The following is a 20,760-nucleotide window of genomic DNA, read 5'->3' as shown; positions in this document are numbered from 1 at the left end:
GCGGTCGTGCTGTTTCACGCATTACGTGTTTCGTCTCGCTCCGCTAATTTGTCCCCCTTAGAGTCGCTGATGTTATTTAAATTATTTATTTTACTAAGAATGGTTAGTATGGTCAGCTAATTAAAACTGTGTGATAGATCTAGTTTCATTTTAAATAAATATCGATTAATATAATCAGGTCAAACTAAATGTTATGATTAATACTCGTTTAGTATAGACGTGATAACTTCTCGATCGTAGCTCCGCCTGTCACGTTTCTTTTTCCTCGTGTGACCGTAGTAACACGCTCTATTTCGTTTTGCATATTTTATTATGTTTGTATTGGTATGGTGTAATGTTCTTATGCATATATGTGTTTGCTTGCTTGTGCCTGTTCGTCTTCGCTTCGCGTTGCGATTAGAGGGCGATCCATCTCCAAGCTTCGAGGAATCGACAGTCAAGCTTCGACGACCAAGAGATCAAGCTCCTCGAGTTCTATAAGGTTGAAGACCCTGAGCATCTATTTGGCGAAGGCAAGTGTCCTCTGACCTATTATGTCCTACTTACTCCATAATTCACTGTCCCGCTTTACTTAATTTAAACCTAAGGATTGACTAGCTTTCTATTTACCTTGCCCTTGATTACCTTTTGGGTTATTATGGTTAGTTCATGCTATTGCTTTAACTTAATCAATGAACATGATGTGAACATTTATGATACGATGATGTTATCCCGATGATGATCTTGTGACATTTTAGGGGGCTCAGGCCATTTTTCCTGAGTACCTCTCCATAAGGACCTGTTCATGGAGTGACCACCCGGGATAACAGTGCAACCATGAGGGTGGAATGGGACGCCCTTAACTGATTAATTAGATGAACCTGGGGGTATAGTTGGCTTTGCCGGAGGGCCGTCAATGGGGGTCGGGGCGTAGTGCTCGCTCTGCTAAGGTGGGGTGCAGAGGTTCATTCGATTTGGTTTTGTTAGTCACCCACCTTGGGGAGGTGTACTGCGTTTATATGACTGGCGAAACCTAACGAGCAGCTATGCACCAGGGGAGTCTTTGTAAAGGCTACGTAGTGATACCCTGCCAGGCCACCTAGGTAGTGGTTAATGGGGATTAGCTCTCCCCGGGCAGAAAGGGAATCATGACTCGTGGGTAAAGTGTGCAACCTCTGCAGAGCAATGAAACTAGTATTTCAGCCGTGCTCACGGTTAAGAGCGGCCTTGGGATCCTCTTTGACTAGAAATACAAATGGTTCGAGATACAGATGATCTGAGATTCAATGGTTCTAATTATGATTTAGGTTCAATGATTATAATAATGTTTCCTCGATGAGGAAATGCTTCACGGGTTGGTTATTGCTAAAACTTGGCTTCCACTAATAATAAATACCTGGCCAACTAAAAGCAACTGCTTTGAGCTTAACTCCACATAAAGCTAGTCCACCTCAGCCAAACGAGACATTTGTTGAGTACGTTGATGTGTACTCACCCTTGCTTTCACAAAACACCAGGTTGCCTTTGGTGCAATCTATGCTCTGGTAAAGAGAAGGCGTCGAGGCGGATCTCCAGGAGTTCCAGAATTTCGACGAGTTCAAGGATTAGTCTTTAATATCATTACTTATTCCTTATTGTTATTCGAAGCATTGTGCTATGATGAGTCATTTATGTAATTGCTATGTATGTGAGTTCTGATCCTGGCACGTACATGGTTTGCATTCAGTTTACCTTCTAAAACCGGGTGTGACATATTAGTAGCCATCACGGGCAAAGCCACATTGGCCTTCCCCGATGCACGTGCACCAGTGTGAAATAACTTTTTTTTGCTAATATCGGCCTTAAATTTGTCATGTATTTTTAAATTGTATATTTTCCTTTATGTTTGATAGAGTGTGCACTAGAGTTGTTTTTTAGCTGGCTTTGCCCCTGGTAGCCATAACGGTATTCCCAATCCAACGAGCCTCCTACTTATGCTTCTCGTTGTCTCTTTAACTTTAAGGACTTCTCAAATACCTATGGGACCTTGTTGTCATTACACGACGATATGATACGCATGTTTCCCATTAGCCTGACCAAATGTCATTCTGAAAGTCGTCTAGGGGTGTAAATAGGCAAAACCTGTAATTTACAACTTAAATCACAAACTTCAACCATGGGTTAGCGTTAGAACGAGAATGAATAAGATCAGAGTGTGGAGGAAGAGTTCTCCCTGCACAAGTTGCTCAAATGATTGTGGATTACTTCAGGGAGCAACTTAATTAATACGAAATCAAGTGCAAGTGAGTGAACTAGAGATAAAAGGGAGAGGAAGAAGTAAATCGCAAATGAGGATCAACACAAAGACGCGGAAGATATATTAGTCTCAACACAAGGTCATAAGAAACTTCAACTAATCCAGTGGACTTGTTGAAGACTCTATATGGCCTTGTGTTTGAGTTATAACCAAGTAAAAAAGCCTGACCGTTTTGACGGATAGTTTGAACATTAACTGGTTCGATGGCGCACCTGACCCTACCACGTAAGCAAGTGACCATTGAATCTGGAACTAGTTGTTACCCCTGACTGGTCTGGTGCACACCGGATCGGTCGAGTGCACACCAGACCGGTCCAATCCTTCACTAATCAATTGTCTAGAAAACATGCTCTCTGCGTAACCAGTCTGGATAGCCACTGGAATGGTCTAGTGCGCCATCTGAGGAGAAGCTGAGCCTCGGCCTCTGTACGCACATGGTCCGGTGCACCACCATTTTTTTGTAGATTTTTCCAATTCTTCTCCAAGTTGATTTGGTTGCCCTTGAGGATGTTTCTATGACTTAGACAAACATGTTAGAAACTGAATTCTGACTTAGAAACATGTTAGTATTTCTAGGTTTACCCCTTTTTGGTTGGTTTTGAGCTGATTCTGACTTAGAAACTGAATTGTTAAACTTATGAACCTGCGAATTAAAGGCTGAGAAAACTAGTTAGTCTAAAAGGTTGTGATGATCATCAAACACCAAAATCAATATAAAAATGGTTTAAGGCCATTTCCTTCGTACATTAGATTTATGAGGCCAGGCTACAATCCACCTACAACCGTCCAAATAAGAGCTTGTTCGGTTAGCTCTCAATCCATGTGGATTGAGTGGGATTGTGTGGATTTAAAACCCAATCAAGTCAAATTTCTTCTCATTTTTTTCAATCCCATCCAATCCATAGGTAACGGGATTAACCGAACAAGACCTAAGCCTGTCTTTATGAACCGGTCTAAGGGTTGGACACCCAACCAAACACACCCACAAAAGATTGAGTCGGTGAAGGTGACTTAGTCGGCTTAAAAATATTCCTAGATTGTTTTTTTCATGGGTATTTTTGTGCGTGTATAACCCAACAGAAACCCCTACAATAGGCGAGCCTTTTTTACTGCAAAAGGAAGAAGGGAGAATTGAGTGTGCCTTCCGCTTCTGTTGACTAATGTTTGGGCCTCAACTGACTTCGTATGGCCATCCAGTGATCAAATATCGGCTCATATATGGCCTAGATGCATCCGAAGTACATCAAGATAGCGTATCAATTTGCATTTCCTAGTATTTGTTTTCTGAACTTTATATCGCTTTTGTTTCATGTCGCGTTTGCCGTCCTTATCTTCACCATATTCTGACGGCATATCTAGCTAAGCCAATGAGAGAGATAATCTTTAGTAGCAATTCTGTGTTCATCTGACAATAACTAGTGGAGCTATGAACCTGCATATATAGTTCACGACGAAGATCTGCCGACTGACGAGGGCGCCATGCCACGGCCGCAAACAGCTCGTTGAAAGAGAACACGTCAATCAAGTACAGTAAAATAACCACACTCCTTGGATTTCAAACTTGCCATTTTTTATTTTTTTTAAATGTTTCGGAATGTGTTCGCTGCAAATGCTGGTGCGTGCTACAGCTATTATTCACAAGTGCGCGTAGATAGTGCTGGAAATTGGGCCGGGTCGGACCAGCCCGTCCCAAGCCCATTTTGCTTCGTGCCAAACGGGTTCGGGTTAGGAAAGTCCAAACAATTTTTGGGTCGTGCCATGCCAGCCCGAAGTATAAAAAGAGTGGCCCAACCCGGCTCTAAACCACGTCGTGCCTTCGTTGGGCCGTGCCGGTCCAAACCTGACCCGTATATTTGACCACATAAAATCAAAATATTATAATTATATAAAGTTTATAGCTTACTAAATTAAAGATATTAAACAATTCTAGCATCATTTAACCACATAAACTCCAAATATAACAACAATATAAAGTCGATATCTTACTAAATTAAAGAAATTAAACAGATTGGGCTTAATTGGGTCGTGCCGGTCCAAGCCCGGCTCATCTATACGGGCCGTGCCGGGGGCCCGACGTGTCGGAATTTGAGGCCTGGCCCAAATCCATCTTCGGGCCGTGCTAGCCCGACATATATTATTTCGTGTCGGACCGTGCTTTGGGCTCTTATTTTTTAATCGTGCTCGTGCTGGCCCTATAAGTCCGGCCCAGATTCCCAGCACTACGCGTAGACGGCGACGACTGCATCTGCAAGGTAAGGAAGGAAGAATTTAAAAGTGAAGACTCGGCTGTCTGACGAGGATTACGTACGCTAATTAGAGGCACTGTCATGTCGTCAAATCTATCGCGAGCTAGCAGCAGGCTCCTGCCGCTTAGATCATCATCCAGCTTTTACCCTGGAGGCAGTTGGGCTCCCCAGCTTTTCGCCAAAAGGCCAGCGTTCAGGCACATGGCCGAGCTCCGACTCGGCGGACGGGGAATCGACACCAAAAGGGGACCCGTCGAGGGATCGGAGGGAGACGACGAGACCTCATCACCTTCACCTAGCTAGCTTGTTGCCGTCGATCGAGCTTGCGTTATGCGCCGTCGACGATCGCCATGATGGTGCCTGTGGTCCACGGCTCATCTGCGTGCACATATATAAAGATGGTTTGGCCCACTCGGAGCCCCGAGATCAACACAGCTTTTGAGACACGGCCCACCACCCACACACCATGCATCTTAATTCTAATCTCTGGCAACGCGCACGAAAATCACTTGTGCGCTCGCTCACACATGCGTGCGCACGATACGCCATAGACATCTGAGTTGGCAATGATACGCCATAGACAGCTAGTTAGGTCTCGTCGTCGACAGCTTCACGTTCACGGTACACATGTCGTCACAGGCACACGGGCTAAAAGCTAGGGCCACAGCCATATATATATTGGGAGGTGTCAGGTATGGTATGGCTGTACAGCTAAAGGGAGCCTACACGGCTGCACAACAGTTCAGTTAGCACGTATCCATCTGACAAAGAAGAAAGAGGCCCGGCCGGGACACATGCATGCAAGCGCCCGATCAATTCCCTTTTCTTTTCTTTCTTTTTTTATCAGCTTGGCAGTTGCTTAAAGGTCCCCTAGCTAGCTTTATTAATCTGCACACCAATGCAAGCTACCACGCTCCATGCATCCACTTGGCATTACAAAACTAGACAGCGCAGCTTCATCACATCAAGCTAGGGCGCGGCTCATTATTAGTCCCATCAGAACTTGCCAATTAGTTACTCCAGGATTTGATTTACGGGCGTGTGGAGGAGTACAACATGTAGTACTCCTAGTCCTAGCTTGTTAGCCACCGCCCACCAGTTGTTTGGTCGTTGTAAATTTGGCTAGAGCAGCCATTGTTCGATCTCCATCAGTCATCAGCGCACTGAAAGGGAGAAGAAGAAACGGACGAGATGCACTGAACTCCCCTTTCTTTCTACAGCAGACTGATTGATTAAAAGGTGGGCTCTCGATCGTAGCTTTGTGTGATTACTGGCCGGTGGCCAAATGTTTATTGGACTATCATTATATTCCACACGAAAATTCCATTCCAGAGCAATGATCATGCAAAGATTTTTTCTTCTTCTTTTCCTGCATCTAATCTAATTGGTTTATGAGTTGGCCCGGGGGGCGCGATTGAGCCCGAGGCAGCGCGGCGCCCGCCGGGCGACGGCGTCGTGCCTAGGGCCGGGGCGGGTTTCTTTTCGAAGCTAAGCGGCGCGAAACTAGTGATTATGCACCCCATTAGGGCAACAAAGGGAGCTTCCAAATCCATTAGTAAATCCGTCAAGTAGATAGCCAGCACTCTCCTGGGGAAAATTGAAGGATTAATAAACTAGGCGAGTGCGTGTGTGTGGGGGTGGTGGGGGATGGTTGAGTTGCGAGATCATCGATCGATAATCATGCACCCCGCAGCAAAAGCAATATATCTCCATTATTCTAGCATGCATGTGTATCCCATCTCTAATAGCTAGCTAGCATGTCATATCATATTCCTATATACTATGTACTTAGCTGCTTGATATATATATATATCATACCAGTGTGGTCCATGGTATGTATACGCAGTACGTACCTCTCTCCAGTCGTCTACGTACGTGTACCTCGCTGATTCGTTCGTGGGGGAATAAACTAACCAAGCGTCCCTCGGAGTTTCAGATAAGGCAGTGCGTTGTTGAGTGGTCTGGAGACGTTTGATTGAGAGAGAGAGAGAGACGGAGACGAAACACATTGTACGTGCCCATCTTTACGTCAAATCCATTGCTCCTGCAATGAGGAACCTTTATACTTTGCCGCGCTTTTTCCCCCCAAACGAAAACTGAAAAGAGCATGAGAGCTAGCTATATCTATATATCTACTCTCCCTCCTCCGGAGTACAGAAAAACCCTGAAAATCCCTTGCGGGAATGAAATGAAATCGTTATTAAAGGCAAAGCAAGACATTCATATACACGCAGACACGCCGCAGCATCGATCGATCGTGCATGCCAGCTCAGTCAATTAAAGCGGAGAGCCGGGCCCGGGTGAGGTTTATCCCTAATCCCCGGCCGCCTAACGGTGTTGTTCAGTCTTGAGCTGGTTGCTGCAACGAACGAAGGAACGGACGATGGTTGTTGAGTGACGTGCGTCAATGGCGGGCGCCACACCGGGCCTAAAGCCGGAGCCCCGTCCGTTCATCCATGCTCGATCTGGACGACTCTGGTCTGGTAGTGGTGGTGGAGCGACGGAGGCGGGCGGATGCATGGGCCTTGCCGGCAATGATTGGTGTACTCATTGAGTGCTAGCGCCAAGCGCCTCTCAGAACTTTCGTGTGCTCATCATGGTTGGATGGCCAGGGCAACATGCACGCATGACGCATTCGGAGGGCCACAGGCCAGCGACTCTGCTCGCGGCGGCCCCCCTCCTCTCTCACCTTCCTGCCTTCCCGTGTTGCAGTCCCAGTTGCAGTTGCAGGCTTGCAGCACAAAAGGGAAGGAAAATATGGAACGTACAGCGCAAATTTCTACTCCCTCCGTTTCTTTTTATTTGTCGCTGGATAGTGTAAAATTGCACTATCCAGCGACAAATAAAAAGAAACGGAGGGAGTATTTTTTTTCGGAGGAATTAACAAGTCGGAGTGGACGGATATCAAGGTTAGAGCTGCTTGTACTACTAGCAGTAGCAGGGTAGCAATGCCACTGCTCCACTTTATTTATAGAAAAAAATGGATGAAAAAGAAGAATGGGTCGGAGGCGGAGCTCCTGTCCTTCGCCTGTTGTGAAGCACGAGAGAAGATCCATGCATCGATGCGTACATCTCTTTCTTTTGCTAGAGATCTGCTCGCACAATCTATCAACGTCATAGGGTCGATATTGTTCGTCTTAAGATTTTAAGTTAAATTGGTCAATGCATATAACTTAATTGGTATTATACACTTCATTATTTAAAATCATCAATTGCTGTAAAGAGAAAGAACATGGCAAAAATCGTACTATCTTTTTTCTTCACAGCAGTTCATCTCGTAAGAGAGAGGAGAGCAGGGTAGACGAAGATGATAATGATGGTGCTCTAAAGGAGACGGGCCGGAGAAAAGATGGCAACAAAAATAAAAGGCCAAAGGGCAAGGAGAGGCAAAGCAGGAGGAATTAACAAAAGAGAGCGCCACGAAACTACCACGCTGCTAAAACTAAAGAAATGGAGAGAGAAACAAAAGGTGGGAGGAAAAAAAAATCGAAGACACCTTGCTTGATTACAAGTCATCCTCGGTGATGCTCTCCAGGTGCGGCCGCCACACGGCGACGCGGCCTCGCCGCCGGTCCCTGGCCGTGGAGGCCTTCTCCTTCATGATCTCGGACAGGTACCTCTCGTTGGCCAGCAGCCGCTCCTTCTCGCCCTCCGGCGGCCGGGCCCCGGCCCCGCTGCTGCAGGCGGGCGCCGCTCCTCCTCCGTCCGGCCGTGCGGCGGCGTGGTCCTTCCTCCGGCGCCGTCTCCTCGCCACCGAAGCGGCCGCCGCGGATTGGCCGGCGGCGGGCGGCGGCTGTGGCTTCGCGGCGGGCTTCTCGGGCGCCGGGGTGGCCATGACCGGCATGAGGAAGTAGATCTTGCCCTTCTGCAGCTCGGCATTGTGCGGCAGGATGACGGGCTTCTGCACGACGATGCCGCCGTCGGCCGGGCACGTGGACGGCGGCTTCCGGAGGACGTGCTTGGGGTACGCCTTCATGATCTCCCCGGCCAGCACGGGGCCCCCGCTGATCTCCTCCACGCGTCCGTTGGAGTGCACGATCCGCACCACGTCCAGCGCCCCGCACGGCAGGATGCACGCGATGCAGCACTTGATGGTCTCCATCGATCCTTTCTGGCCTTCTGATTATAGGCCGGTCGGCAGCTGCTGGCTGCTGCGCGTGCTAGCAGTTCATATATGGCGGCAGCGGCACCAAGGAGAGAGGTCGATCGAGGAGGACGAGGAAGGAGCAAATGCTCTGGTTCACGAGGCTCAGCTCAGCTGGCTGGACTTCGTTGGGTCCTTTTGGTGCGGGTATGTCCGAGCTGCTCGCTTTTTATATAGCTGCACCTGCAGCTTGTTGGGATACTGGCTCCTGAGCCCGGGCTAGCTGGAGAATGAACCAGGGGGATGCGCGCAGGCACGGGTATTTGTACTGGTAGCAGGCAGGCCACGGGTGGGGAGGGAGCTGGTTCTTGTTTTCTTGCGCGAGATCAGTCTGCACTCTGCACTGCACCTGCCGCCGCTGAATGCTGTAGCAGCACTACTACTACTGCCAGTCCACACTACAGTCAGCAGCGGCAGCTGGTCCGCCCCTCTTTTTTTTTCTAGTACTATTTCCGCTGCTCACTCTCTTCAGTCTCTTGTACATTGTTTTGCGCCTGTGGGCTGTGGCAAAGAACCGAGTAGGAAGAAAGTGTGTGAAACATTCAAACCGTCTATCGCTGATGTTCAGTCTGTTTTGCATTTCATGCATCTTTCTTATCCTCCTCGGCCTGCCTGTACTTGTGTAATTGTGTTACGCAGGGGACTGGGTCTCGTGGTAGTTAGTGGTGGACGCGTATGTCACGCAATGTGCCTAGGTGAACCGTAGGCAGTGGAACAGGACCACACTAAGCACGATGATGCTGTGGAACGCAGAGCCCGTACGAGAGAGAGAGACGTGGGGAACGGTGCAGGGAGCAGCAGTAATATACGTGCCTGTACGCTGTGCCATATGATGCGGTGGTTTGGGCATGGACCAAGCATATCCGGCCCGTGCCGTCGCTGTTGCAATGAATGAAGGCCGGTTGATGGTGTTCCTGCTCCAGCGACCTGCCATGGGGCGGACAAGTACGCGCGCCGCTGATTAGGGGGACAATTAGCATCGCGCGAGAAATGATTGTGTGCTCGCATGTCTGAACCGAGATTATTATGCACGCCTTGTTGGACAACGCTCTGGGCCGGCCGATCGGTCCGGACGTCCGGTCCGGCGGAGCAGAGAGCATAGCTAGCGGAGGGGATGAGGCGGAGGCGGAGCGAGGGTCTCTATCTCTATACGCGCGGAGGCTCACCTGCCACACCAGATGCTGTGTGCGACAGTGACGGAGTAGTAAGTAATCCGCAGAGCAGCTAGCTAGCGGTCTCTCGTTCATGACACACGTGGCGAGTTTATCTGGCAAGCCTGTGGTCAGGCGGGCCCGTATAACACCGAGGGACGCACTACAGTGCTGGGAAGTACAGTAGTATATGTGCGTGCGTGTCGAGCGCTGGGAAGGGGACGGTGCGCAGGACACGAGCCGCAGCCGCACTCTGGCGTGGTCGGCAGGCAAGACAAGCCCCGCGCGTCGGGCGAGGCGCGTGGGATCCTCCTCTCGTCGTCTCCGCGCTGGGACTCGAGAACGTGCAGCTGCCGGCGCGCGCCTCCCCCTTCTTCCATTTGGGGCCTAGTAGGCTTCAGCCTTCAGCAGCAGGCGCGTGACGGACCGGATCAGATCGCACACTGCGTCACTGTGTGCGCGCTGCATGCCCATGCGCACTCGGCATGTGCTCCACGACAGCGACGTCGACGTCAAACCCTGTGTGTTAGTTCTTCGTTTCAATCTTCGTGACGCCGGGCAAATTAAAGGGCTCCTTTCCTCCTGTCATGCCATTGCTCTAATGGTCCGCGAGCCGAAGCATCTGGCCAGCGAGACGCGATCTGCTGTCCTACTACCTCCCATGCTAATTCCAGGGAGAATATTTCTCGCCTTTAGCGGGAGGGCGACGTAACGTACGCCCTGCTGCACCTGCATGCGTGAGACGACACGTTCGTTTAATCCTTTTGGGGCCGCGGATAATTCAGCATCTGTCACGTACTAGGGGGAGAGAAGAGGGGGCGGCTACATCCGTGTCAGAAACCACGAAGCACATGCCATGCGTCGCCCAGTAGAGGAAGCTCTCTAAAGACGTACGTGCGTGGATTACTGAAGCGTACGTTATCCACTCGTGTCCATGATCGTGGAGTCATATATATGCGTCGAGTCGCCACAGCGAATATTTTGGTTGGGTGCTAGTGTGCTACTTACTATAGCAGGGGACAACTAAAAAGAGCTACCAAAGTGATCCTCCTCCACACCATAGAGCAAGTATAGTAAAACACGCTATAAGAAAGGTAAGTACTGAGTTGGAGGAGAGAGAAAAGAAGAGAGGGGAGAAACGGACAGTTATTTTTATAGCCGGTTAGACACGATCGAGAACCAAAAAATCCTTGTGAGAGAGATAATGCGCCATATGTTATAACAAAGAGCTAACTACTATACAAATAACGGGCTAAGAACTAACAGTGACTGTGACAAATGCCGTTCAGTGGTTGGGTACTCCGCATCTAAATAACTGTAAATATTTTTCGGCGCCGCCAAATTTTACGAAGACCGTGACCTTGCCGAGAAAGCGGTGACGCAGCAGCATGCATCAGTGCAGCAGGAAGAATTGATCATGATCGGCACCACAAATGACACGCACGTTCATTATGGACGTGTTTGGTAGGCTGCATATGGGCCGGCCAGGCTGGTGAGATACAGCGTACACTTGTTTGGTTGCTTGTCTCTGTATCTGGTGGGCTGAGGGGCGGTGTTTGGTTGCCTGTATGTCTGTGCTCACCTGCACTGCGGGATGCAACATCTCGCTGTGAGCCAGGCTGTGGAGAAACGAGTTTCATTTCTGTATCTCGGGAGCCAGGCCCTGGCTAGCCTGTTTGGAGCGGGCAGGCTCCACTGCGAAACGAACCAAACACGCCCTATTAGGCCGCCTCGCGTCAGGCTGAAACGACAGGTCCCGAACCCGAACCGATAATCGGCGGCGTCTCTTTTGGGCTCGCGATTCGCCTTTTTCTCCTGCCAATATTTTGATCTCTGCCGTGGCGAATCGCAGCCACTGCTGCCCCTAAAGCTACCTTTTCCACGCTCAGATAACGCCCGCCTGAAAACCCTTTTCTTCGTCTCGTCGTCCTCAACGGCCGCCACAACTACGCGAGAGTGTCCCTGTAGCGTGTGACCACCCGTCAGACCAAAGACCACTCGATTGGTTGGTGCGCTGTCGATCGATCCGCGAGAGCTGATGAGACAGTCTCTGCATGTGCTTCGTTCTTCTTCGTCAGATAACGCGACGGCGACGACAAATGGTTCAGATGAGAACGGCACGATTGCATGCGTCTGGGGTTTTATTTTCTTTTCTTTTTACCCTTCTTCTCTCTATGTTTCGTCTTTTCTCGAACAAGTTCTCTGCTAGTAGGGCGTAGTGCTACTTTGCTGGCTGCGGTCTTTATTTATTCCTCTCTTTCTAAAGAGGCAGCTAGCGCAAACAGTGCGCCTATATGGCTATATGTATTATGGCAGCCTAGCTAGGCCGAAGTGGCCACACAGTAAAGCCTCGATGCTCTTTGCCATGCATACGATGTCTTGTCCATGTCGATCGATCGATAGAGAGCTCCTTTTCGCCAGTTGTGGATCGCTGAATCATCCATGCATGCATCTCAGCTCTAATCCGCACCCTGGTCCTGGTGCGCTTTAGTTTGCTATAGACAGTTGTTAGGGCTTATATTTAGCACACTTTTTCGAACGGCTTTATGAGTTATTTTCTTTTGCTAAACATCTTTTTTTTCAGAACAATATTATGGGTGGAGCTCTTTTTTTTCCTTCTTTAATGCTTTCACGTAGGCAGCGATGAAGAGAGGCGAAGCTGAAAAAAAAAGTACTAGCCTTTTACAACTCCTTGTTTCTCTCCCAACCACGCATATGACGATTGCCAATCAATCATTTTTCACAAAACCGCGGGTCTGATTCGTCGAGAAATAATTTTGTTCCTTAAGAAATCAGTTTCTACGACGGTAAAACTATCCAAACGGGACCTTTATTAGTCGCACCTAATGCGAACTGCCAAGAATCACAGGTGTGCATGGCACAATAAGAGCCGGACCACACCTGTCTGTCGATTGGCGTGCGTGCGTCAATGCGTGCACGTATGTACGCATCCGAAACCAGTACGTGCATGCTGTGCTGGAGTCGTCGCGCACAGTGCCGTGGTCGCCCGTCTCTGCCATGGGAAGGGGACCGGACTCAGGTCTCTGTGGTCACAGGAGAGGCTAAGGAGACCCGACTTGTAGCTAATGACAGATTGGTTGCATCCATAAATATATCCATCCATCTCCATCGGTACGTTCCTTCACCCCGCATCAGTTTGGGTCCGTTCAAATTCCTTGGGGCACCTGCCTATGGATACGCCCAAATTCTCGCTGAAGCTTTGAGTGCGTGGTGGTGGATCGTCGTCTCTCTTTGGCCGTGGACACTGCTGAACTTATAAATCTTCCCACACCCTGGATGTTACTTTGCCGCTTCTTTCGACCTAATTAAACCCGGCGCGCGGATGCTGCAGGATGATTACTTCAAATCATAGAGAGCAATAGAGTCGGCTCAAGTGGACTTGGATGGTACAGGGGAAGACCTGATTTATTTGGTGCTGTAGACAGAATATACAGCAAGGTCAGCTTACAACATACAATTCGAAGGGATCAAATTTCAAAAAAAAAAACACTACATGAAAGGAATGGGCGATCGACACAGAGATGAGAATTCTTCCTTTCGTTACTTCTCCGAGACAGGGTCTTATCCGACGTGAGCCATGGTAGCGTCCTAGAAAGAGCAAGATACGCGGCGAGAGTGAGCGTGCGTGGATGGGGACCGGCGGCCCTGGGCCTGGGCCTGGGCGGGCAGGGCCCGATTGATCGAAATCCACCATCCATCGCGGCAAAAGTCAAATGGCTGAACAACGCCGGGACTAACTTTACAGCAGCGGACTCTATAGTGCTCCGCTGTCGCGGTCAATTGCCATTAGGCATGCAGCAAAAGGGACGGGAGGCTGAGAGCGCCCAAGCTGCTTTACATGAACCATCTCGATCGATCGAGAGGTCTCCACTTGAGCACTCACCGCGAGCTGCTCTGCTGTTTGCCTACGAGGAGTTGAGCGTCTCCTCTTTTTTGAACGGGTGGGGTTTTTACTATGGCGCGAATCGAATCTGCTGGCCGCTTTTGGCTGAGAGCGACGGCATGTAGTCTGGAACGCTTGGGACCTTGGGTTGGGTTGGGTTGAGTAGGTGATGATGATTCCTTGATCTCTTCTTTTCTTTCACGTATCAACTCTGCCCGTGTTTGTTTTTTTATTTATCTCTTCTCTGCGGTATCCAGGTTTAGATAGGGCGGTCGGCTTTCTCCTCCACTCGAGATCGTGGTGGGGGCGCGTACGTGCGTGCATGACCGCCCGCCCGCCTGCGCGCGCGCGTACGAGATAATAGACCTGCGCCTGCGCGCACGCCAACAGTGCAGTTGGAAATCGGCAGCGCGAGTTTCGGCTTTCGAGTTTCCACGGCGTCCGGCCCTACACCCAAAGTACCCAGTGCTTCCCTGCAGTACGTGTTCAGTGCATCAGGCTGTACGTCCCTGCACTAGGACTCTAGGAGCACGTACATCTTATCCTTTACCAGTTGTGTCTTTCCTTGTTATGTTTTCATTACGCATAGACAAGGACTTCATTTAACAAATAATAACCCTACCGTGTGGACGTATCTATATATCTATTTGGAAGCGTTCAACAGGAATCGAATATTGTGAGGAATATGTTCGCGTGTGGAGTCTGACTGTGCATTGCATGCCTTGGCGTCACGACCCGGCCTCCTCCTTCCAGAACATATTCTTCTTCGATTCGATGGACTGCCCGGGGGGGGGGGGGGGGGGGGTGGCAGGAATGCCACCTCGATCTTATATATATTTTCCTCCAATTTTTATCGGTGTGCTCTCTATCTCCCCTGTTCTAAAGTTAAAAAAAAGGCAACGCGGTACGGTACATCGTATCGTATCTGCTCGCTGCTCAGGCCTGCATGCGCTTGGGATCACATGCCGGCTTTCCTTCACCAATAGCAGGCCTCTACCGTTGTCGGGAGTCGTTAGCCCTGGCCAGTGGCCACGCCATGGAGACTTGTGAATTTCACTAGTGCGCGTAGGGGCCAGACTCGATCGCACGACACCGCAACATGGCATCGCAGACGTAAAATGCCACTAGAATGAAAGTCGCGGAGGATCGGAGGCGGCGCGATCTAAGGTGAACACCTTGTTACGCTGATCCAACGTCTGAGGACCAATCGCATGATTAACTCTATCCGAGCTGAAAGTCTTTGACCTAGAGTAACTCATGGGCCAACTTTGGAAATTCAACGCTGTTTGCCCCATTTATCGGGCCACATCCGAAACATGGTTACTTGGGCTTATCTTGAATCTACGGGCCGTCTTTTCTATATTTTGAGTTTTTCCCCTTCTGGTTTACTGATATCGCTCTGCATGGGCTTCAGATACCATTGGGCCATTGGAACGGTGCTAGAACAATGTTTGAGCATGGAATCGCCATAATTTATGATTGCTTCTCTCTCTGTATCTTTCTCACGATTTGTTTGGGACTTCGAGAACGCACGCCCCGTCGTCCAAGTCGTCTTCGGTAGACTTTAGAGGCTTCTAATAAAACTAGGTGTATGCCCGTGCGTTGCTACGGAGTCAATATATAATGGTAAAATACATTGAGATGTGAAGTACTACGATAAAATGCATTGATATGCAAAAAAAACTAATTGTTATTCTATACTTTTGTTAGTAGTACTAAAAGTGGATGTTTGTATACCTAAAAATAATATAAGATTGTACATATGCTTTGTCATTGACATCTCAAATAAAATACGTTGATTCCATAGAAGGATAGTGTACATTAATAACAAAATCCAAAAATTCTCCATCATAGATAAATAGAGTTTAGATATTCAGATGAATAAGTATAAAATAAACTTTTGATAGATTCTAGTGTTTTTTGCAATTTCAGTATGAGAGATAAGAGATATACACCAGGTCACCAGGTATATTGCTCCGGAAATTTGAAATTACAAAGAGCATGCACGTACATGCATGCTTCTAAAATTATATTTTGCATGAAAACAAAGAATAAAGATAATCCATGATGAGAACATAACTTTTGAAATCAGTTTTACTGGATACGTAATATTCTAACTTCTAAGGAACATGTTAAGCATACAAAGTTCTATCATCAAAATATGACTTCTGAGGGAGACCAAGGAAGGGGAATTACTTGTGTTAATCGTCAAAATGTGATTTCTTCTTCCCTTTGGCCACACACAGAGAACAACCTGCGTGAGAAGAACAACCACACCCAAAATAAGACAAGATCTAAACAAATAGAAAAGGCAGGCATAATGAGGAAATCAAAGAAGGGTGCATCCCTTCCTTATTGCGAGATATGGTGAGCCAGACAGGAGCTACGCCAGCGATGAGGATGGGAGGCACGACGCTGCGTGAGGGAGAGCCATGCCTCTACCATCCACCACAGAGACTAAAGAGGCCAGTACACAGAAGAACAAAGTGGATAAAGGTTCAGGTGTAATTTACTGAATTGCCTTGATCAAAAAGAGTAAATGGGGAGAGGAAAATTGAATGGAGTCGAAAGAGATAGTACGGAGAAGAGACAGCAGCAGATCCGCAGATGTAGTTCCACGTATATTTGCTCACCGTTCACCTTGCCTCGTATGTTGTTCTCATCCGTACAGAAAACAAAGTGTGAAGCTTCAATGGTGCCCTCGCCGAGGCAGCCCCATTCACGGTAAAGCGTTGTGCTTTTCTACCCAATAAGACGTCTGATGGTGGCACCAAGTAAAGTGTTGTGCTTTACATATTAGTGGGCTAAAAATATACAACTCTGCAACAAAAAAGATGGTGGCACCTGGTAAAATGTTGTGCTTTTCTACCCAATAGTTACATATGTGTTCAATACATGTTATAGAATGATACCTCTGATGCCCTTCCTATTATGACAGTAATATGACATAATGCCAATATATACTTTTTGTGTGAACTGTACCATGAATGCTTGACCCATTTATATATAACAAGAACAATATTGTGCACATACATGATCAATATTGCGCACATCAGCAAGATAACAAACATGTGTCATATCAGCTTGCAAGTAAAAGCACTGGACACATGTTGCTAAGGCATGATAACAAACATGTGTCATATGAGATATTGTTAAGGCAATAAGTATCATCAGTACCTCACCTTGCAGGCTTGCACCCACCGAGCTTGGATGAACTCCTTGAGCGAGGAGACTATTGAGTGAGATGAAATCCGTCACCTGGAAGCTCCAAACTCCAGAACTCAAAATGTTAAAGAAATCTTCAGGGCTCAAAATAGGACAAGAAATTACCAGGTAACTAATTTTTGAACCTGAAACAAGAAATGCAACTCTAGTTGTGGTGCCTAAAGATAGAATGTTGTTGGCCATGTGGGAGATATTACCAGAGCATTCATTGCATCATCCAATGCCTCATGTGGCATATGCCATTCATCAGATATGACAGGCAACGTCGAGCATAAGTGGTTGGGGAAACCATTGTACCAACTTCGATAAACCGCATGATAAAGAACAATTAGAAAAGACCAAGACAACAACAACCTTCAGGTAACTGCAATATACCTGTTCTAACAGCAATATTTTTAGCGTATATAACCCAGAGCTGTTTTCCATTAGTGCCTTAATATATTAGGGATCATATTGGAAGACATTGAACCTATGACTCTAATCACATCCAATCATGCAACTCCAGCATCTATGTGACATCCATATAAAATAGAAGAGCAGAACACATTAAACCTGGGAATAGAAATCAATGGTAGTAGTAAAATCCTTCTGTCGAAATGCATTGTCACCCTTTTTTGAGTTCAACATATCTTGCATCTGATTCGTCCACATCTGGAACGAGAGCTGCAGCAAAAAAATAAAGTATGAAGAGGATGACATAGCGGCAAATATGAACATTTTGTCTTAAAAAATGTGATAGAAAATGTCAAATTTTAATCCACATGACGAACCAAAAAAATATTCTAGCACAACAAAACCATTACTGTTGAGATTAAGCACCTCTCATTTTAGTCCAGGCACTGGTGCTGAGTCTAGGCCTCCACGTTGCTCGTCCTCGACGACTCCGACCTCGTCTTGCATGAAGACGACGGCTGCTCTATGCTTGTCAACTGGTTAGTAGTCACAGACACCGTGTCTCGTGTCCTTTGTTCTCACAGGGCCCCATCCGCTTTGTGCGCCTCACCTACCGCTTCATGGTGTTGTTCGTGCACTACAGTGCGCTCCAGTACTTGTTCTAGGTCCTCATTGTGGGGGAGTTGAGGACCTCATCCTCGTCAACCGCCACTTACCGACCTCCGTGAGCCTCCTCGTCGATGTCCTCCACCTTGCCTCCCTCCGCACCCTCTACCTCGGCTTCTGGCGCTTCCCAGACACCACTGTACTCCCGCGGGGCTGCGCTGCTGTGTTCCCCTACCTCTAGGAGATTGGACTCTATGCTACCATCATCCACGCTAGGGACATCGACCACCTGCTTGACTGCATCCCCGTGCTCAAGTTCGGCAGCGGCTAGCATCTACTTCACCGACCCTGTCCGGATTCACAACTAAATCCTCTAGTTCTATAAGTGATTAAGTTGTGGGTCATGACATTACTATCAGGCCCACATTACGATCAGTCAGAAAAATCAGCACTTGTACAATGCATAAACATAATAGAAAAGGCAATTCAGTTAGCATTGACAAATGATTAGAATGCCATAAAGAAGCTAAAAATACAAGCATAATAATCATTATGCATCTGAGTTTGGAAAACAATAATATGCAATGATACACATTAAAAATTGACATAAAAGGACATGAATGTTTGCACAACACTTAATTCTGCTTAGTAATGAAGCACTTCAAATTTGGATCAGTCAATAAAAATCAGGGGAAGTGGGGCAATACCTGAATGCGTTTCTTGGAAGCCTTAGTTTCCTTAGTAGCCTACAACCACGAAGATGCCACAGTGCTGAGTCACGCAGCCTATTCAAGTTGCGGAGATCCAATGAAGTTAATTCTTGACAATATTCCCCAACAGTCTTGATGGAAGCTGAGGTAAGTTCCCTACATTTAGATAGCAAGACAGATATACAGTTCCATGTTGCTTTTGAATACTGGCATAATAGTAATATAACTATGGTACTGATACTTCCAAAAGGAAACTATTTCCTAAAGTAGGAATATGCAACGACTTATAAGCAACCAGCAAATGCTAACTCCTTCAGACTTGAACCATGCACAGGAATGAGCCCCTTCACAAACTTGTCACACAGAGATTGTATTCCAAACATTGCCAAAACCTCTAGATGATTAATCTTTTGTAGAGCAGGAAGAATTGCCATAGCATCCACGTTTGTGCAATCAGCTATATACAGTTCTCTAAGAACTGAATGTAACTTGTTTGCAAGAATATTGATTCCAGATTAAGTAAGAGAACACTCACACATATTTATGGAACATAAAGAAGGTGCAGCCGAGATGATTGTGACTAAACCATTATCTAAAAGCTGATAATTTCCCTTCAGAGATATTTTTCTCAACAATGGCATACAGTTAGGAACCTTAGCTAAGGTAGTTGGCAATATGTAATCAGACATGCATCTCCCAGATATATCAAGATGTAGATCCTACATTAAGACAAACACTGAATGAGTTCTCACACGTTAATTTATCCAAAAGAAATAAGATCGTACTGAAAGGAAAAATAATGTGTCCATAGCACAGAAACTACAGAGTAAACAAATAGTACCTGCAAGCTTTCAATGCTGCATTTCCCAAAAGTTTCTCAAAGTCATCCTCACTCAGCCATGAACACTCACTGAGATGTCGTTCTGTAGGACAATCACACAATAGTTCATTGAGAAGATAAGTATTCATCTTCCTAGAGTGACACAGAATCTTGAACAACCTATTCTTTAGCTCCTCTGGAATACCTTCAAGTGATCCAATACATTTAGAATGTTTCGCAAGAGTATTTAAGCATAAGTTTGTAAGTGATGGGGCAACTTGAGCTCGTGCTGGATTCTTCCCATCCTTTGAAGGCGATCAAACAATGACCCTACTTGCAGATTTGTTCAACTTTAAAGAATTCAACTCTCGAGCTCTCAACTTAGCTTCTCTTGCTTCATACATCCTTACAACAGTTACGAATGAGCCTGGCCAGTCCTGAGAGTCAGGACAAGGCTCTTCATCATCATCTTCACTATGCTCATCTTTATCTGCTTTAAAGAAAGCAAATTCAGGAGCCAACCCAATAGCTCTCTCTTTTGATGTTTGTCTGCGATATGACACCGTAGAAGCAGAAACCGATCCTGGATTAAGCTGAGTCTCTTTGGAATGCACTGGATCCAAATCTGGCTCGTCCTCACTGGAGACCAGAGATGATAAACTATCTTCTGCAGCCATCTTTCCCAGGCCAATGAGCTCGGGGCGGTGGTCGTCTTGGAGCTCAGCCATGGCGGTGGGGTAGGTGGGGGATGGGGGTGTGCGTGTCTGTGGGGGAGGGGGCGCTGCATCGATGGCGGGCATTGTGGGGCGGGGGTGGGGTGGGGGCATGGGAAGGAGAGAGGGAATCACGACGTTGCATTGCTCTCACGGCAGGGGCGGGGGTGGGAGCGGTGGGCGGGGGCTAGCAACGCGAGGGTGGCGGCGGGAGGCTTGCTCCTGCTTCCAGGCGACGACGGGGCATGCTGGCGGCGGTGTGGCTGCTCGCCGGAGTTACGGCGCAACCGCGTGGGCCAGGACCCGTGACGGGAGCGCAAGCGTGGACAGTAGGGGCCGAGGAGTGCGCCGGCGGACAGGCTACGCCAAGGATCACGTCGTCGCGGGGGCTGGCGTTTGCTGGCTGGGGCTTGCGGCGGGCAAGTGTGCTTGCGCACAGGCGTGCGGGTGGGAGGCGGGCGGTTCTCGCGGGCGGGCATGCGGTAGCGGCAGGATTCGCGACGTAGGGAGGCGGGCATTTCGCGGCGGGATTCGCGGAGTGTGCGCTGCGGGCGTTTCGCGTGGAGGGCGTGC

General features: G+C 47.9%; 1 protein-coding gene and 1 pseudogene across 1 annotated transcript; both read right to left on the bottom strand.

Annotated features, from left to right (window-relative positions):
- Positions 1-7,871: 7,871 nt before the first annotated feature.
- On the bottom strand, positions 7,872-8,805 carry LOC100277704 (uncharacterized). Its single transcript, NM_001151205.2, has one exon. It carries the CDS (start codon positions 8,621-8,623, stop codon positions 8,027-8,029), a length of 597 nt encoding a protein of 198 aa, NP_001144677.1. The 5' UTR covers positions 8,624-8,805; the 3' UTR covers positions 7,872-8,026.
- A 9,664-nt stretch (positions 8,806-18,469) lies between these two features.
- Positions 18,470-20,274, bottom strand: LOC103652478 (uncharacterized; annotated as a pseudogene).
- Positions 20,275-20,760: the final 486 nt, after the last annotated feature.

Source organism: Zea mays, chromosome 3, assembly GCF_902167145.1.
Source record: "Zea mays cultivar B73 chromosome 3, Zm-B73-REFERENCE-NAM-5.0, whole genome shotgun sequence".
In the NCBI taxonomy this organism is placed as follows: Eukaryota; Viridiplantae; Streptophyta; class Magnoliopsida; order Poales; family Poaceae; genus Zea; species Zea mays.
This window is presented reverse-complemented; position numbering and strand designations above follow the sequence as displayed.

Excerpts from the sequence above, each read along its gene's own strand:
- LOC100277704 (NM_001151205.2), bottom strand. The coding sequence starts at position 8,623 with ATGGAGACCATCAAGTGCTGCATCGCGTGCATCCTGCCGTGCGGGGCG.